Here is a 19,802-nt window from a genome sequence, read left to right as displayed (position 1 = left end):
TGCTTTGATTTTATAGCTGGGGATGATGGTGCAGGTTTACGAATCAAACAAGGTGCCTACATTGTGGTGGGAAACTTTTCCAGAGCAGAGGAAAATATGGATGATTTCTGAATAACATTCCATTTTGTTGTCAGCATTTCAGACTGTATTTATGTGAAAGATTTGGACAGGGAAAGCAATCACTTTGAATAAAGCATGCACAAGATATGCTCTCCGCGTCAAATTACTCCAGTGTTGCTGGATGTATAGCGGAAAGGTGCAACTCCAGGGGAATTCTCATCTGAGCAAAGTTTGTTTTTGTTAGAAAGGTCTACTCAACTTTAATGGGAAAATGCTAACACTACTGCTGTCTCAGTGCCAGGGACCCGGGTTCAATTCCGGTCTCGGGTGACTGTGTGGAGTTTGCACTTTCTCCCTGTGTCTGCGTGGGTTTCCTCCCGGTGCTCCAATTTCCTCCCACAGTCCAAAGACGTGTGATTATGGGGACAGGACGAGGAAGTGGGCTAGGTAAGGTGCTCTTTGATAGGGCTGGTGCAAACTCAATGGGACGAATGGCCTCTTTCTGCACTATAAGAATTATTTGCTTCTATTTCCATTCTTTTCTCTTCTTATACCTAGGTTCTAGAAAGCAGAACTCGGAGTGAGTTATTTTCTTAAATTATTTAAAAAAATAAATTTAGAGTACCCAATTCATGTTTTTCAATTAAGGGGCAATTTAGCATGGCCAATCCACTTACTCTGCACATTTTGGGACCCACGCAGGCACGGGGAGCATGTGCAAACTCCACACAGACAGTGACCCAGTCGGGATCGAACCTGGGACCTCGGTGCCATGAGGCAGCAGTGCTACTCACTGCGCCACCGTGCTGCCCCAGAGGGAGTTACGAATAAACATGTATTATCCTTCCGCTCAACTGGGAAAACGAGCACTGGGGGTGTTGAAGGAATATAACCTGGTATAAGCAGACAAATACACACTCTTCTAGCTAGGCCTTGTACAAACAAATAAGCACACCAGCACATGCACTTTCCAGTTAGAGCTGGTACAAGTGCATACACACACATTTCCAACTAGTCCTGCCAACAAGTCCATGCACACACAGATACACACAAAGCTATGGCTGGTGGACACTATTCAGGAGCAGGAGCCCAAGCGGATTTTGCCCCTCCCAGTGCATATACAATCGGAACAATTTGTGTCCTTCTAACCCATTGCAACAACTGGCTAAGCTGATTTCAGTTAACTATTCAACAAGATATAGCAGGGAAGAGAGCGAGAGAGACAAATAACATTATAATCCAAATCAAACTGCTTTGGCTAAAACAAATCAATGGAATTTGCATTGAAACACCTTAAGTCACAGTTATATCTGAACAGCCTTTTAGTTGTGCAGAGAGCCAGCATTAGTCAATTAGCAGTGAAACGAGCCCCTATAACCAGTCTTAAATTCAATGAAGTGATCATGTATTTAGCACCATATCATTAAAAATGTTTCATAAAGAGAACAACAATCTTTTGGGTCCAACACTTGCCTGTTTCAGGAATACCATAAAGATCATTAGGGTATTTTGTGAGGTGATTCCATTTGTGATCCAAAATGTTAAAATAGCTTTTCCACCAAAAAAAGGATCTTGCTTTCTTTCACGGAGATTAAATTTGAATTGAGTGTAAGAAAAATGGTCCAAGTCCACTGTCCCATCCACAATCGGACTGAGAAATATACATATCTGGCTCAAGAGAATGGGCGAGGAGGCTATGCTCGAATTAAAGTTTGCCACAATGGAAACAGGAAATCCAAGCAGGGCAGGTGTAGGACAGAGCAGCGGAGAATTTTTACATTTGAAAATAAAATGTAATGCAAAATAATAAAGGGTACTGGTTTAAATGGCAATCAAATTCAAAGAAAAATTTATTTGCAATATGTGCTGTACTTTGTACCCTTTTATGGTGATAAATACAATTGATGCAAAAATTTAAATTGATGAATTGTTTTCATGACACAAATACCTGTGCAACCTATTGGAGACATACAAAAAAATGGACAAAATTAACTCAACATGCAACACAGCAACGTTGCTCACAAATATGGTACAGTCGGCATTTCAAATGGTCATGGGAAACATTCAACAAGCCATCTACATTGGCAAGTGTTCCACAGGTCAGGCTCACAATCAGATACACTGGTTCTAGTACAGTTGAAGCAAAACACTTTATAACCAAAAAAGTAAAGGTCGGGCATGGCAGGGGAATAAAATGGTTTGGGCTCCTCTCAAGAACGATCACTATAAAGTTCCTAGTTTTTGTACTTGGTATGAAGTTGAAACACTTCTCTCAGTTGGTAGGGCTTGTAGCCGAGTTAGAAAACTGTGTTTCCAGACACTTCAGCACGAGGTAATCTAGGCTGACACTCCAGTGCAGTACTGAAGGAGCACTGCGCTGTCAGAGGTGCTGATTTCTGGATGAGACGTAATAGGATCCCAGACCAGACCCGAACAGTGACTGGGATACTGGACTGAAACACCAATAATTTTAGTTTATTTGAAAGACTGCAAAAAGAATGATTTATTCCAGGAGTGATTGCATGAAGAAATAGGGTTTGGTAATTTTTAAAACAAAACTTTATTATAACTACAATATTAAACAGGGGCAGCACGGTGGCGGAGTGGTTAGCACTGCTGCCTCACGGCGCCGTGGTTAGCACTGCTGCCTCACGGCGCCAACGTCCCAGGTTCAATCCCGGCTCTGGGTCACTGTCCGTGTGGAGTGTGCACATTCTCCCCGTGTTTGCGTGGGTTTCGCCCCCACAACCTATAGATGTGCAGGGTAGGTGGATTGGCCATGCTAAATTGCCCCTTAATTAAAAAAAAGAACTGCAATATTAAACCTTTTAACTTCACTACTTCTCAATTTCCCATTAAAAAACAAGAAAAGAAACACAGATCTCAGTCTATCTTACTGTGGGAGAATTATGGACTCCGCATCAGGCAGATCAGGATTTAACTCCTCTCTCCAAAGTTTCTCCACCAAGTCTCTCTAATGCTTTCAAAATGTCTCTCTGCCTTCATTGGCTCCACCCAGCAATGACCTCATCTCCCCAAGCTGAAAAACAAATTGGGCTGGATTCTCTGTCGGTGAGATCCTTCGTTTTACCGGCAATGCATTTCATACCCGCGGATTTCCCGACAGCGCGGGGAGGCCACAATGGGAAACCCTATTGACCGGCTGCCGTGGCGGAGGATCCCGCTGCTGGCAGGGGCATGCCGTACCAGAAAATCTGTATGGTGGGACAGAGAATCCTGCTCCTTATCTCTGCAGGCTGTAAAGCACATTAACTCCCCAAGGACTTCCCCAGGCAAACCACAATGCATTAGCCCAGACTGAAAAACACATTCCCTCATCAATTTCACCTGCTGACTGCTAAAGCCGCCCAGGCCCTGCAGAACAGAATTCTTTTTAAACAACACATTCTAACTCCAGGCTTTTAACTCTTAAATACTCCCTTTTCTTTTCTGACTTTTTCACCCTGGAGGAATTGGTTCTTGCTCTATTAGAGAGGAACGAGCTAGCGGTTTGGTGAGTATCCAGTAAATGGGTCAAGGTCTACTCTATTCCTCAGGTATAAAATAATACAGTAATTGTGATAAGATTAATACATAAAAGAAAATAAATAACTGAATAAAATAGTTAAAGCGCACGAGTAAGGCAGGACATATGATGTGCCATTGTTGTAGCATCCTGTATCCCAGTTATCCAGGGCAGGCACGTCTGCAGCTTGAGGAGTTTGGGCTCAGAGTCATCGGACAGGAGGCTGAGCTGCAGACACTGTATCAGGGAGGGTGAGAGTTACCTGGACAGTTTGTATCAGGAGGCAGTCACATTCTGTTTGGAAGGTGGTCAGGGTCAAGAGGGTGTGGATGCAGCTGAGGTAGGAGGGCAGGAGTGTCAGTCTCTGTAACTGTCAATAGGTTTGAGGTTCTTTCTAGCCTGTTTAGTTGAAAGTGTGGGCTGCAGGTGATTGAGCTAATTGACCATGGCACCGTGGTACAGGAAGCCATTCAAGTGGAGGGAGCACAGAATAATGTAGCGGTAGCAGGGGACAGTGTAGTGAGGGGGACTGACACTTCTCTGCAGCAAGGAGTGAGAGTCCAGGACATTATGTTGCCTGCCTGGTGCCAGTTGTTGGGACATTTGCTCAGGGCTGGGGGAAGAACCTGCAGGGGGAGGGGGAAGAATCCAGTGGCCGTGGTTCATAAAGGTTCCAACGAAATAGGCAGGATGAGGTAGTTCTGCATAATCAACATGAGGAGTAGGTACCAAGTTCAGAAGCAGAACCTCAAAGGTAATAATTTCTCGGTTACCACCTGAACCGTGTGTAAATTGGCATAGCACAAATCAGATTAGGGGATGAATGTGTGGCTCAGGCTGGAGTGGGAAAAATGCATTCTGGTTCATGGGATACTCGCACTAGTACTGGGAAAGTGGGATCTGTAGCATTGGGATGGTTTACACCTCAACCGTGCTGGGATTGATATTCTAGTGTGCCTCATAACTAGGAAAGTAGAGAGGGTTTTAAACTGAATTGTTGGAGCAAGGGATCAAATCTGGGAAGATGTAGGAAACCAAAGAGTAGAAACAAGACAGGAGAGGAAGGAACTAATATGGGAAATGTAAACAGATCGTGACAGGAAGGGACAGAGTACAAATCAAGAGTAAGTAAATTAGCAGATAAGGCGAGATGCTACAAAAGTGATAAAAGGACAAAACTAAAGCCTCTGGATCCAAATGCATGTGGCATGCAAAACAAAACAGATGAACTGATAAATTAAGTACGATCTGAGAGCCATTAGAAAGATACGGCAAATGGATGGTGTTGGGACCTGAATATTGAAGGCCACATGACATTTAGGAAGGACAGGAAGTGAGGAATCGGTGCGGAGAATGGTTCTGTTAATTAATGATGCTATTAGCACATCAGAGAGGAAATCAGGATGTAGAAGCGGTTTGGGCTGAGATGAAAAAATTAAAGCAAAAACTCACTTGTGGGAGGGTTGGTCTTTTAATCTGTGGAGATCTGGTGATCACTCCAAAACAATATTTGCGATAAGAATCAGCATTTTAATTTAATTGTTTTACAAAATCATCTCCACATCTCTCTCTCTCAGGTTTGTTGAATGTTGGGGTTTGTAGAAATTGAGTAGTCCCTGTTCTCTTTCAGGAATCCATACCACATTCGATGTTACTCGGGGTCTCATTTGAGGGTCACTAAACTTTTAGTCTAAACAGAGTGTTTCCTGAAATCATTAACAACCCAGTTGATAGCTTAATTTTTGTTTTAAATGCTGAACAAAATAAATTTAAAATTATTTTTTCTCTCAGTGGATCTTTTTGTGGAGGGGAGGGGTGGGGGAGTTTGAGACAATTAAGTCAGCTCTACCCAAATAACAATAAACAAGGCAGTAAAACTGCATCGATATGAATATCTGGGCAACAAATATGAAATTAGAGTCGAAGTGGATAGTTTAATATGACAAAGGCCTTTTATATTCCTTTTGCTTTCGCTGTAACAGTGGTTTTTAAAACAATCAAACATTGGGGGAAATTAATTTGGCACAATTATAAAATGGCACAAATATAAAATGGCTTTGATCTTTTAAATAGTGGCATTCAGCCAAGAGGTGAGGAGCTGCTATTGACTCACACCAGTGCCCACCATATCACATCTGTGAAATTGTTCAGGGCAAACCTGGGCGTATTACATTTGTTTTTGGTTGTTAACAATGGAAAAAATCAATCTGCACAAAATTGCTCAACATATTCCGATAAGCTATTATAGTTTTTAATCTCTATGGTACTGTTCCAGAGTCTTTCAAACAAGATCAACTTTGAAAGACCAAGAATGCAGTGCTGCTTGCATGGAGGATTCCAAGTTTTGTGTTTTGTTTTATTGCACAGCAGATTGCATCCTCGGAGGAAACTCGATCAGAATGTTTGAATCCATCACCCATGGCAGAGCCACTTTGGCCCTAATCAATTCTGTCCTTAAATTCCTTTGCCTCCCTACTTCTCTTAATCCTTTAAAATCTTTTCAAAAGCTATCTTTTCAACCAGGCTTTTAATCTCTCAATGGTATTGCCCCTCTTATTACATCTTTGGTGGTGGTGTGATGGCATTTTCACAACACTGGTAATCCAGACATCCAGGGTAATACCCTGGGGATCTGGGTTCGAATCCCACCAGGGCAGATGGTGAAATTTGAATTTAAATATCTGGAATTAAAGGCCTAATGATGACCATTGTCGATTATAGTAAAAACCATCTGTCTCACTAATGCCCATTTGGGGCTAGAAATCTGCCGTCCTTACCCAGTCTAGCCCACATATGCCCTTTGAAATGGCCGAGCAAACCACTCAGTTCAAGGGCAATTAGGGATGGACAATGAATGCTAGCCCAGCCAGCGATGCCCACAGCCCTGAGCAAATGGGGAGGGTGTATTTTGCACATTGAAGTTGCTCTGTAAATCACTTGGGGCAAAACTAATGACTGGATCAATAGCAACACTACCTGTCCAAGGGAGACTGAAGATTACAAAGACACAGATGATGGGTTAGTGACTGATCCTTCTGTCATGGCCAGGTTTGAGTCCGAGATACTAGATTTTCAAAATCTTTAGCAATCCGTACAGTTAAACCAAATTAGTCCCTCGTCCGTCTGCTTGGAACTAGGAGTGACCCAACCCTGCCTGAAAAAGGATTTTACTCCTCTCCTCCTTTCATTCAATGTTTCCCATTGAATAACTGAGAAAACAACTGGCTGGATACTTCTGGCCTCCCTTCTTGGAGGAGGAAGCATTGAAGGATCTGACATACTTTGTCAGAAAATGAGGAATGCTGAAGACAAACAACCAAAGGAATGATGAGCCTGGAAATGTTAGACCCCTGTGCAAATTTGAGTTTTAAATGTACTTTTATATATATATATTACCCGGAACAAATACTACACAACAATGGATACACTTCAATTAAATCTCTCTACAGCAGCCCCACGTTATCACTCTCATAGATTAAAGAAAAGCACACTGATACATTTCAGCCGATCCCCACATTTCCACTTTACAGGGTTTGCTGGAAATTTAAAGCGAAAAAGTTTTGAAAGTCATGAGCTTCAATTTCTAAAATAGTTCTTCCTCACAGATAAAGAAGGTGCTACTGCATGCTATCAATATCAATAATATACTGAAGGAAGTGATTCAGTTTGCAGCATTCTTTAAATAGATTTATGAGACTGCAATTACTGTGCATCAGCTCTCAGAACTTCAACAGCATCCTGGAAGATGAATTACTTTTGAATCTGCATACATGCAATTTCAATTAAGTAGATCCATATCAATTTTCCAACAGGAGCTGGAGAAGCCCCTGGGTCTCATCTCCACTCCTTATTGCACAATAGTTTAAAACCCACGAGTGCCACACTCCAAGCTGCAGTAATCACTCTAGTTGATGTAACTCCACTCGATCTTTTCTTTAATTTTATTTTCATTCAACTTCATTTGTGTCTGATTGTTTGTGACTTATCTGCATATGCAAAAATTCTGCTATGTTCTTCTGCATGCAATTCAACATCATGCTGCGCATGCCATGCTAAATTGTTAGAAATTCCTTATTGCTTAACGTTAGTTCTCAGCAACTCAGCTGCCACTATTAATACCCAAACAAAGACAAGTTAAACATTTCAAAACCAATCTATTCTCTCAGGTTGATCAGAACCAAACACTTAGTTAACCTAATTTTTTTTTCAAATTTAAATAATTGGCTTCATGTAAATAAGTTGAACAATTTGCAAATTCCAGAAAGGCAAACTGAAATGAGATTTACAAATCACACCAATAGCAGCAGAGTCTGTTACCGACTATTCTAACTTGGCCACCAGCCTAGGGGGGCAGCTGTTGACACAGCCAACATGGTCTGTGCAAGCCTGACAATCGCCACACCTGACCAATCACTATGTGTAAACAATAAGTGACATCAGCCGTCAAATTAACTTTCTCACAAGCTCGCCTTTTGAAATCTTCACTTCGAATCCATGTAATGTGTACTTTATTCAAACAAAATTGTAAATGGTACACAAGGTGCTGACGTTATCCCTTCAGACCAAATTTAAATTTGATGCTAGGAAGACCTTTCAGTTATTGAGCACGTTTCACCTTCTCAGGGCATCTCAACATATTCCTCTTGAAATGTAGTCACTGAGGTAATGTAGGAAATGGAGCTGTCAACTTTCTTACAGGAGATGGGGAACTCTCCTTGTTCTTCCGAGAAGTGCCATAGGATCCTTTATGTCCTTAAAGGGCAGATGGACCTCATTTAAATTTTAACCTACAAGACGTCATCTCCAACAGGGCAACCCTTCCTCAGCAATGCACTAAAGTGGATTAGATTAGGTGCTGAAGCATCTGAAGGGAGACTTGAACTAATGTCTTCTGAGACAGCTACCAATAAGGTTTGGATAACAATCGCTATGATTTTACCCAACATTGAGCAGTCCAATCAATTGACAAGTTCGACTTCCAGTTGCAAGATCTCTGGCCCCTTAATGGGACAGAAGGAAATTAAGGAGGCAGCCCCTGCAGAGTACAAATTCTGCATGATTAAAACTCAGTGGGAGCAGTAGCTTCCTGGGGTTTTGCCCGGCATTGCTACTATGAACGAACACGGTTCAACCAGACCTCCACCAGGCACAACTAAAACAAAGAGTATTTTAAGCTCTCAATGGAGCTGTTTGCTCCAGACTTCAGATTTCTCTGAGGCTGCTTTGAACCTACCTGAGCTCCCGGGGATTGGCATAGTCCTGTTAATCCTCCAGGCATGTTGCAGCAAAGGTGGAGTGCTCTTTTAGCATTCGGACTATTGATACTTAACAAACAACTGCTAGAATTCTGAACTAATGGCTGCTCGGTGGATTTTGTTTTCTGACAGGATCATTCAGATAATCTGGAAACTACAGTATCGCAGTTGGGTGCCCAATACTTGGCAGAGAACATGTTCTTAAACATCATTACATAATGGAATAGCCAAGGTTTGTTTTTACAAGGACACATCTCGAGATGAACTTTGCGAAGGATGTATAATTTAAATGCCGCGTATCGCTCACCATAATCCCGCAGAAGGGCCTGCGCTGGTCTTTCGCTGTCTGGTGTTGTGGCTTCAGAGCTGCCAGTGCTGGTCATACTGATGCCACTGCTGTTTCGACTGTGACTCTTGAGCGACACGTGAGTGCTATCACCGATACTCTGCAAAAGCACAAGCACCGAACTCAGGATGCAAACAGTTCTATTCAAAGGATTAAGCATCAAAACTGTTAAGAACTGAAAAGTCTCAACATTTTCAATGTTCAATAATATAAAATGTCATCCACAGTAGCCTCTCTCAAAGATTTCAAACGTACAACAGCTGCTCGCCAACTTACCAACTCCGTTTGAGAACCAATTGCTTCTAAAAGAGCAGAATCTTGAACAATATTTAACATGGCACCTGAAAGGAAAACAGGCTTTTGATAAACAATCAAAACATTTGGCAACCATAAATAAGGTTAGGAGCCAAATAAGATCCCTACCGACCTAGGATCATCTGCGTGTTGTTAGGATCGGTTTCAGTCTGTAGGGCACCAATTAACACATTGACGAGCCTCAATTTCAGGGAGAGAAAGGTAACAGGCTTGTCATGCAATGAGGAATCTTCATTGCTGAATTTTCCTTCCAACAGCACCTAGAGAGAAAAAAAGGAAAACTTGTGGACACAGCTAACAATTCTATTAGTTTTTGTTTATTTTTGGAACCCCCCCAGAATTCTGATGTCTGCCCCCCCCCCCCCCCCCCCCACCCCACCCACTGGCTGTTACATGAATAACTTTATTGGATTGCCAGTTTTTCAAATGCAACAACAGACAGTGTTTGTAAGCATTTGCTCCATGGGAAGATATCACAGCCTAGCACCAGCTGTGCTTTCATTAAGCAAGGGTTGCTGGATGTCAATCAGAAGCAGAAATCTGTCTGTTTCTCAACTTCCGTGGCTTCCCAATCGCTGACAGCAGAGACCAGCTATTGCAGTAAAGGCTATGAATCGAACATGGAACCTTCTTGATCTCGACAGCCCAGGACCATAAAGACACAAGGGAATATATCTATAAATGTGATATACCTAAAATATGGACACAAATGTCCCAAACTAAAGGTGATATTGTTCGGTAAAAAAAATTAAAGCCTGTAAAATCAAATTCATACCCCGTCCACCAACATCTACATCGCTGTTGGAATTTTGAATTCTTCACTGCTTTATTAGATATAGCCAGTAGTCAATAATGAACAGTACCTCTGCTTTAACTGTTCCAAAGTGATGTGGGAGAGGCAGCATTGACAGCAGAATGTGGATTGATGCTCTCCTGAGTTCAGTGGGATTCACATACGCTTTGAATTTGGAAAGCTCTCTACAAAAAGAGGGGATGGAAAAAGATCCCTTATTTTTCAAAATGTGGTTTAGACAATGCAGCAGAATTGAAGCTGAGTCCAGATTTTGTTACTGTACTGAATGCTTTGACCCCCTTCTCCAATACCTTTCAACTACATTTACTTAATGAACACCAAACAATACAATCTGTGGGGCAGCCGAGTTGGGAACGCGGGTAATAGCAGTTCAAAGATCAAGCAGTGCTGGTAGAATGGAGGATAAGCGGTACGCATATTTCCTCTCCAACCCAGATATATTATCTTGTATTGTGCTGTTATTCTTTATAATGCACAGAAATGATGATTTACTATTCCTAGGAGTGAACGAGGAAAGGGAGAGAGGAGGAAAGGAAAATGGAGTGAAAACGGGGAAGTAAGAATGGGAAAAGGAGAGAGAGAAGTAAATAGTGAGGACACAGATAAGAGGGGGGCAACACAAGGGTAAAGGAAAACAGAAGGTGAGTGAAAGTGGAGAATGGAAGTTGAAATTGAATTGGGACAAGTTCAAGGCAGGTAAACAGGAAGTGGAATGGAAGTGATCCCAGTAGCTTTTGTCATTGTAAGGACCTTCCTGTTATTCCCTTATTTCTCATTTCTTTTACTTTCCGTTCTCATTTGTCATCCATGGATCTTTAATGAACATATACCTTTAAGTAGAGGAGAGGCAGTGGGGAACTCAAAATTTGCAAAATAGTACACTGGGTATTGATGATTGATTTTGAATATTAAAAAAATTAGACTTCCTGGCACCTGAGAGATCAGAGGGATTCGGTTTGATTGGTTGGCTGGTAGCCAATGGATTGGCTATCCTGCCCGGCGACAGACAGTGATTGGGTTCAGCCAGTTGGGGGTTTTCAGAGAGCTCGGGGAGAACTCTCCTGGACACTGAGGGAAGAAGCTGAGAGTTCTCGCTCTCACTCTCCAAAATGCTTCCTGCCTGCTGGGTCTGAGTCTGCAGTGATGTCTCGAGATCCTGATGAATTTACAAACCATTACAGACTGAAAGCAAGAACACCGAACTGAAGGCCTGGACTAGAAAGGAATCTATCTGGAAGATGTCCATCTGAAACAAAGACGATTATCCTTTTACTTTTCGTATTATTCTTTTTTTACACCCCTCTGTGTTTTCAGTGTGTATAGAGGGTGGAGTGAGTTAAAGAGGGGGATTTAGGAATTAGATAATAGTTACCCAGCTGTACTGCCTATTTAATTATTATTGTTGTTAATAATAAAAATTTGTGTTTAAATTTACAAACCTGGTGGCTGTAGTTATTGGGCAGTCAAAGACCGCACTGCCCCTGTGAATGAGCACCCTATCTAGGCCCACTCCCCATAACCGCATCTAACCGGTGCATCCCTGGAGACTAAGGGCAATTTATCATGGCCAATCCACCTAACCTGCACATCTTTGGACTGTGGGAGGAAACCGGAGCACCCGGAGGAAACCCACGCACACACGGGGAGAACGTGCAGACTCCGCACAGTCACCCAAGCCAGAATCGAACTCGTGCCTCTGGTGCTTTGAGGAAGCAGTGATAACCACTGTGCCACCATGTAGAGGTGTTTTTAAACTGAGAACATACTTACTATTACATATATTTCACTAGATGGCACTGACGTGCTTCTCCTCCATCTCCCAGTTCCATTCACGGCTAATCACAGAATGGTACAATCTCACAGCACTGAGACGCCACTCAGCCCTTCATCCCTCGGACAGTACTGTGAACGAGCTATCCAACTAGTCCCACTCCACAGCTCTTTATCAATAACTCTTCAAATGTTCCTCTCAGCATATTATTAAGTTATTTTTCAATACAATTGACTCTGCTTCCACCGCCCTTTCAGGCAATTGATTTCAGGTCACAATTCAGTGCATGAAAATATTTTCCTCATCTCCATCCTGTTTTTTTTGCTAATTATCTCAACTCTGTGTCCTCTGGTTACCAACCCACCGACCAATGGACACAGTGGCATCTATTAAAAGCCCTCGGATTTGTATTGAAGCAGCTGTATTGAAGCAGCCCTCACCTTGTGTTCCCAGGACAAGCCCAGCTTCTCCAGTATCCTGTCATAGTTGAAGTGCTTCATCCCTGATAACATTCCGAGTAAAATTCCTCTGCACCCTCCTGATGGGCTTAACATTCCTCCCACGGTGGGGTTCCCAGAGTTGCACGCTAATCTCCAGTTGAGGCCTAACTAGTGCTCCCCAAAGTACAGCAAAATGTATTTTATTTTGCAACCCATTCCTCAGCCTTCTTAACCTGTCCTACCACCTTCCACGGCTTGTGCACATGAATCCCCAGGTCTCTGTTGTGACATCCGCTTTGTTTATATTGCCTCCCCTGATTCTTCCTCGCAAAAAAGTATCAGTTCGCACTTTTCTGAATTTAATTTTATCCAGCACGTGACCACCCAGTTCATCGGTCTGCGTCCCCTGAAGTCTGTTAATATCATTCGCACTATCACTGCATTGCCCAGTCACGTCAGCAGCAAGATCTGCAAAGATGACCGCAACCTGGCTATACGGATAGCTGCAAACATGCTAATAGAGTCATAGATGTTTACAGCATGGAAACAGGCCCTTCGGCCCAGCTTGTCCATGCCGCCCAATTTTAAATCTGAAAACCAATTTGTATCCAACTTTAAATTGACAAGTTAATCAAATTAAAATTGGTCACTGCTAAGCAATTAAAAAAATGCATACTTTTAAAAATGGACAAATCTACCAGTGGGTTGAACAGACAGAGTATGAAGTGGGGCTGGGTGTTGGGCTACATTAGCCATAGAGATGATTTAATACATTTCAGGTGAACAAGTGCAATCAGAATTCTTATTAAAAACAATAACTAGTTTCTCCGAGAAGGCGGTGGTACACAGGGAGTTCCAGGATTTTGACAGTGACAATGCGTGAATGGATAGTTGATGTATGTCCAACTCTGGATCATATACCACATGGAGGGGAATGTGGAAGTGGTGGTATTCCCATTCAGCTACTCCCCTCACTCTCCTAGGTTTGGATGGGGCTGCCAAAGAATCCTTGGTGGATTGTTGGAGTGCATCTTGTGGCTGATGTACACGGGGGCCGGTGTGTGCTGGTGGTTGAGGGGTTAGATGTTTAGAGCAGTGCATCTTGTGGCTGACGTACACGGGAGCTGGTGTGCTGGTGGATTGTTGGAGTGCATCTTGTGGCTGATGTACACGGGAGCCACTGTGTGCTGGTGGTTGAGGGGTTAGATGTTTAGAGCAGTGCATGATGCACATCAAGGAGTAATTTGTCCACAGTGGTTTCAGGTTTCTTGAACGATGTTGCAGCTGTTCTCATCCAGCCAAGTGGAGCATATTTTAAACGCATTCCAGATTTGTATCTTATTGGTTACAAAGCGGCTTTGAGGATTCAGGAAGGGAGCTCCTAGCTGGGCCTTTGATGAGCTCAAGTTGCCCAAGTATTTACACGGCTGGACGAGACAGGTAATGTTCTGCGCTTGGGCATGTGGTCCTTTGTCTAAAATTAAACTGTGTTCCCAGACCACCTTTCCTGGATTACATAAGTAGCCAGAGGTGGACTTACCACAAAATACAGTGCTGCAGCGTGGAACCCCGGCCAGAAAGGGGCCCCCATACTGAGAGGTAGCTGTGGTGTGCCGCCATAAGTGTATATCTGCCTTGTCAAACTCGAGTGACTTAAACAAGCTCCAGGAGAGTCCATCAATACCGCATTTGGTCTGGAGTTCTCTCAAAGGCAGGTAGGGTGCCTAAACGCCCCCTCCTTTCACCACATGGCCCAGTGTTTATTGCCCCGCTGTCCCTCCCTCTACCCTTCCAGGCTCCTGCAGCTCCGGCTCCAAGTCTCCGTTCAGTTTGCGGCTGAACAATGGCAGCAGCGGCTGAACAACGGCCTCTTTCTAAGCTGCTGTGCAAGCATCCTGCTGGCCTTCTCTCCAAGCTCATCGATCGCCCCCTCGCCTTTCTCAGCTGCTCCACCACCCTCCCTGTGGTTAACAAGCCGAACTCCGCCTGTAGCCTCCGCCGTTCCCTTAAAAGCCGTGCCTCTGGGGTCTCCGCATACCTCCTATCGATCTGTAGTGTCTCCTTTACCAGTCGGTCCGTCTCTGCCCTGTCCACCTTCTCCCTGTGGGCCCGTATCAAGATCAGCTCCCCTCTGACCACCGCCTTCAGTGCTTCCCACACCACCGCTGCTGAAATTTCCCCCGCGTCGTTGACCTGCAGGTAGTTCGGAATACATTTCCTCAGCCGCTCGCACACCCCTTCGTCAGCCAAAAGTCCCACATCTAACCTCCAGTGCGGGCACTGGTTACTGTCTTATTAACCTGCAGATTAACCCAGTGCGGAGCATGGTCTGAGATTGTGATCGCCGAGTACCCCGTGTCCATCACCCCTGCCAGTAAAGGCCTGCTCAGAATAAAGAAATCGATCCGGGAGTACACTTTATGCACGTGTGAGTAGAAGGAGAACTCCTTCATCCTCAGCTGCCCAAATATCCTTGGATCCACCTCCTCCATCTGCTCCATGAACCCTTTTAGTTCCTTTGCCCTTGCTGGCATCCTGCCCGTTTTCGAGCTTGACCGGCCCAAGCCAGGGTCAATAACTGTGTTGCAGTCCCCTCCCATGACCAATCTGTGCAAGTCCAGGTCCGGTATCTTCCCCAGCATCCTCTTTATAAACTCCACATCATCCTAATTTGGCGCATACACATTTACTAATACCACCTGCACCCCCTCCAGTTTTCCACTGACTATAATGTACCGACCTCCCACATCCGAGACTATTCAAACACCACCCACTTATTGATCAGGATCGCGAGCCCTCTAGTCTTTGAGTCTAGTCCCGAGTGAAAGACCTGACTGATCCAGCCTTTCCTCAATCTAATCTGGTCAGTTACTCTAAGGTGCGTCTCCTGCAACATTACCACGTCCGCCTTCAGTCCCCGAAGATGTGTGAACACACGTGCCCTCTTGACCGGCCCATTTAACCCTTGAACATTCCAGGTGATCAGCCTAGTTGGGGGGCTCACTGCACCCCCCCCCCTTCGCTGATCAGCCATCCCCTTTTTTGGGCTCCCCTCCAGCCCATGCTCCTCTCTGTCCCTTAGCCCAAGTCCCTCTCTCGTCTGATTACAACTTTTTAATAATCTAATTTAAAAGGCCAATGACCACCGTCATTTCGACAGGAGTTCTACAAGGTTCCGCTGATTAGGTCAGGAGATGGTAAGGTGAATTGCAATTAAACCTCCACTTGTACATACGTAGCGCTTTGACACCAGGTCCTCCTAGTGCCTCCAAAGATTGGCGTTTTGTGCATTGCATTCCTGAATTTGTACATAATTGCACTGAGATTTTATTGATGACCATTGTTCTGACTACTCCCCACAGACCGCTTACATTTGGCTTGCAGTGAGCTACTCTGCAGCCAGTGTGAAGACACACTGTGCGAGACTGCTTCCTGCAATAGTCTCTTACCAATTGCCAAAATTCCGCTCACACTTGATTTGATGACCATAGATAAGCATTATGCCGCTGGTGCGATTAAAAAACCCGATTACAGCTATGCAGAAATCTGCTCTTGCATTAAATTGCGTTTGTCAGAAGTGTAAGCGGTCTGAAATGCAATCCTGAGTGGGCAGTATACACTGGCCATGCCGTGAGGGAACCGTGCAAACTTTGAGCTCTGGCTCCCACATATTGGTGATGGGAAATGATGCAGCTGGTGGTTTGTATTAGACAGAATGTGTTCAACAAGCAGGAGTATCTGCACTTTGTAAAACTTACCGACTGCTGTGGGAAAAGGAATATTGTTACAGTTCGCTGGTGAGCGGAACCTTTGATTTTAAAGTCATGTTCCAGCTTGAGTCCAGTAGTAGGGTAAATACTTTGGGACAACAGTTGTCACATCCCGTCACTGATAAGGAGTGAGTAGTGGGTATGGAGTTTGATGTCATTTGGGGTGGGCCACCATATCACCAAAGGGCGGGGTGTGATGTGGGGCTCTGCAAAGAGGGAGAGCGCGGGGCCCCCAAAAGTGGAAGTTGCCTCTGCAAGCAGCTAATTTGGAACGGTCAAAATTTTGACAGCAGCAAAAAAATAAGTACTTGTGTGAACCAATCTGTCTCCCATTTAAAAGTACAGACAGCAAAGGTTAGTAGAACCTACACATGGTACCCGCAGTGACCCATCAAGTTTACTCATTAAATTTGCAAGGTCTCCAATTTGATCCCCCGTCTGTGTATGGCTAGGCAACCTCAGTCTGGGCACTACTGAAATAGCCTTACATGGCCAGAGTTCTTGCAAACTATTAAACCCTGACCTCGGGATAACATACCCAGAGTGCACAACAGAAGATTAAGGCTGGCTGTGATGCTCATTACGGTAAAATAGGCAGGTAACACCTACAGTGGAGATTCACAAACTTATAACCCCAGATACCCCCTAGCTGGGTATGGTCCCATTAGATGCTCAGTGCTTCTGGAATCATGGGGGAAGAAAATTAACAATAATTCAAACTGTAGTGCATTAAGAACAGCAAATAAACTCACCGGTCAGGCAAAATTGTTTCTAGGGCTGAAATGAAGTAAGGAACTAGAATATCTATACCCTTCAGATCGCAGCAAAACAAAGCGGGGGAGTTCAGGATGATGCTAGCCAAAACCGGGCGGCAAATGTAATCATTTATCTGCAGTCCCTGGATCAGCACCATATAGAACCTGGATAAAAGAAAATGAGTAACACTTTACATGGCATTGTATGAAAAAAGAAATTAAGATAGCACCCCATTTTCAGTTTCAATACATTCCGTTACACAAATGAAGTGGCTATTTCCATAATTTTTGAAGTTTTTAAAAAAAGTTTCTTGAGAGTTTTTGAACAAAATTTTCAACCATACAAACAACCGCCCCCCCCGTAACAAAAAAGAAAGCTCGCATAGCAAGACATGAACATGGCAAGTCAATATGATACAGAACTTTGTACATTGGATTCCTCCCGTACATGTCAGTTTTCCAGATCATTCATGTGTTTTCTTGCTCAAATGCCCCCCCAGAAAAAAAACCTTCCCCCTCCCTCCCTTCTCCTCCTCCTCCTCCCCCCCCCAAACCACAAAAGATATCACCCCCCCCCCACGTTGCTGTTGCTGCAGACCGACCTTCGTCTAACGCTCCGCGAGATAGTCTAGGAACGGTTGCCACCGCCTGTAGAACCCCTGCACAGACCCTCTCAAGGCAAACTTTCTCCTCTCCAAATTGATAAACCCTGCCATATAATTTATCCAGGCCTCCACGCTGGGGGGCTTCACCCCTTTCCACATTAACAAGATCCTTCGCCGAGCTACTAGGGACGCAAAGGCCAGAATGCCGGCCTCTTTCGTCTCCTGCACTCCCGGCTCGTCCACTACTCCAAATAGTGCTAGCCCCCAGCTTGGCTTGACCCGGACTTTCACCACCTTAGATACTATTCCCGCAACTCCCCTCCAGAACCCCTCCAGTGCCGGGCATGACCAAAACACATGGACATGGTTCGCCAGACGTCCTGAGCACCTCCCACATCTGTCCTCCACCCCAAAGAACCTACTCAGCCCCGCCCCGGTCATATGCGCTCTGTGCACTACCTTAAACTGTATCAGGCTAAGCCTGGCACACGAGGAAGAGGAATTAACCCTACTTAGGGGCTCAGCCCACAGCCCCTCCTCAATCTCCTCCCCCAGCTCCTCTTCCCGTTTACCCTTCAGCTCCTCGGCCAAAGCCTCCCCCTCTTCTTTCATCTCCTGGTATATCGCCGACACCTTGCCCTCCCCGACCCATATGCCCGAAATCACCCTGTCTTGAATCCCCTGTGCCGGGAGCAGCGGGAATTCCCTCACCTGCGGCCTCACAAACGCCCTCACTTGCATGTACCTGAAGGCATTTCCCGGGGGTAGTCCAAATTTCTCCTCCAGCGCCCCTAAGCTCGCAAACGTCCCATCGATGAACAGGTCCCCCATTCTTCTAATCCCTGCCCGATGCCAGCTCTGAAACCCCCCGTCCATCCTTCCTGGGACAAACCGATGGGTATCCCTAATCAGGGACCACACCGAGGCTCCCAACGCTCCCCTGTGTCGTCTCCACTGCCCCCAGATCTTTAGCGTTGCCGCCACCACCGGGCTCGTGGTGTACCTTCTCGGCGAGAGCGGCAGCGGTGCCGTCACCAGCGCCCCCAGGCTCGCTCCTTTGCAGGACGCCATCTCCAACCTCTTCCACGCCGCCCCCTCTCCCACGCCGCCCCCTCTCCCTCCATCACCCACTTACGGATCATCGCCACGTTGGCTGCCCAGTAGTAGCCACCCAAATTCGGCAGCGCCAACCCTCCTCTATCCCTGCTACGCTCCAGGAACCCCCTCCTTACCCACGGGGTCTTGCTCGTCCACACAAAACTCATAATGCTCCTGCCTACCCTCTTAAAAAAGGCCTTGGTGATCACGATTGGAAGGCACTGGAACACAAAAAGAAACCTTAGGAGGACCACCATTTTAATCGACTGTACCCTGCCCGCTAGCAAGAGTGGCAACATATCCCACCTTTTAAAATCCTCCTCCATCTGTTCCACCAGCCGCGTCAAATTAAGTTTGTGCAGTGCCCCCCAGCTCCTAGCTACCTGAATCCCCAAGTATCGAAAGCTCCTTTCCGCCCTCAACGGTAGGTCGGCTATCCCTCTTCCCTGGTCCCCCGGATGCACCACCAAGAGCTCACTCTTTCCCACGTTGAGCTTATAGCCAGAAAAGTCTCCAAACTCCCTTAGGATCTGCATGACCTCAACCATCCCCTCCACTGGATCCACCACATACAGCAACAGGTCGTCTGCGTACAGCGACACTTGATGTTCCTCTCCCCCTCGGACCACCCCCTTCCATTTCCCCGACTCCCTTAACGCCATGGCCAAAGGTTCAATTGCCCATGCAAACAGCAGAGGGGACAGGAGGCACCCCTGCCTCGTCCCTCGATACAGCCGGAAATACTCCGACCTCCGTCGGTTCGTGGCCACACTCGCCACCGGAGCTCTATAGAGGAGCTTGACCCAACTAATAAACCCTCCCCCGAACCAAAATTCCTCAACACTTCCCAGAGATACGCCCACTCTACTCGGTCAAAGGCCTTCTCCTCGTCCATGGCTGCCACTATCTCCGCCTCTCCCTCCACCGATGGCATCATTATCACATTTAGGAGCCTTTGCACATTGGTATTTAGCTGCCTGCCCTTTACGAATCCCGTCTGGTCCTCGTGAATCACCCCCGGGACACAGTCCTCAATCCTCGTAGCCA

The 19,802-nt window shown here is 45.3% G+C and overlaps 1 protein-coding gene across 6 annotated transcripts in view; it reads right to left on the bottom strand.

The window, feature by feature from the left end:
* Positions 1 to 19,802, bottom strand: part of ralgapb (Ral GTPase activating protein non-catalytic subunit beta) — a 151,225-nt gene that overhangs the window by 44,941 nt on the left and 86,482 nt on the right. For all 6 annotated transcript variants that reach the window (XM_072515370.1, XM_072515371.1, XM_072515372.1 and 3 more), the window contains 5 exons: positions 17,050 to 17,217; positions 10,366 to 10,480; positions 9,615 to 9,762; positions 9,464 to 9,528; positions 9,149 to 9,287 (listed from right to left, as the gene is read on the bottom strand). In XM_072515370.1, the coding sequence (XP_072371471.1) occupies positions 9,149 to 9,287; positions 9,464 to 9,528; positions 9,615 to 9,762; positions 10,366 to 10,480; positions 17,050 to 17,217 (635 nt within the window). The remainder of the gene's footprint in view (positions 1 to 9,148; positions 9,288 to 9,463; positions 9,529 to 9,614; positions 9,763 to 10,365; positions 10,481 to 17,049; positions 17,218 to 19,802) is intronic.

The sequence above is a fragment of the Scyliorhinus torazame genome, chromosome 8 (genome assembly GCF_047496885.1).
Source record: "Scyliorhinus torazame isolate Kashiwa2021f chromosome 8, sScyTor2.1, whole genome shotgun sequence".
Taxonomy (NCBI): domain Eukaryota; kingdom Metazoa; phylum Chordata; class Chondrichthyes; order Carcharhiniformes; family Scyliorhinidae; genus Scyliorhinus; species Scyliorhinus torazame.
Note: the sequence above shows the minus strand (reverse complement) of the source record. Positions and strands in the feature narration are given on the sequence as shown.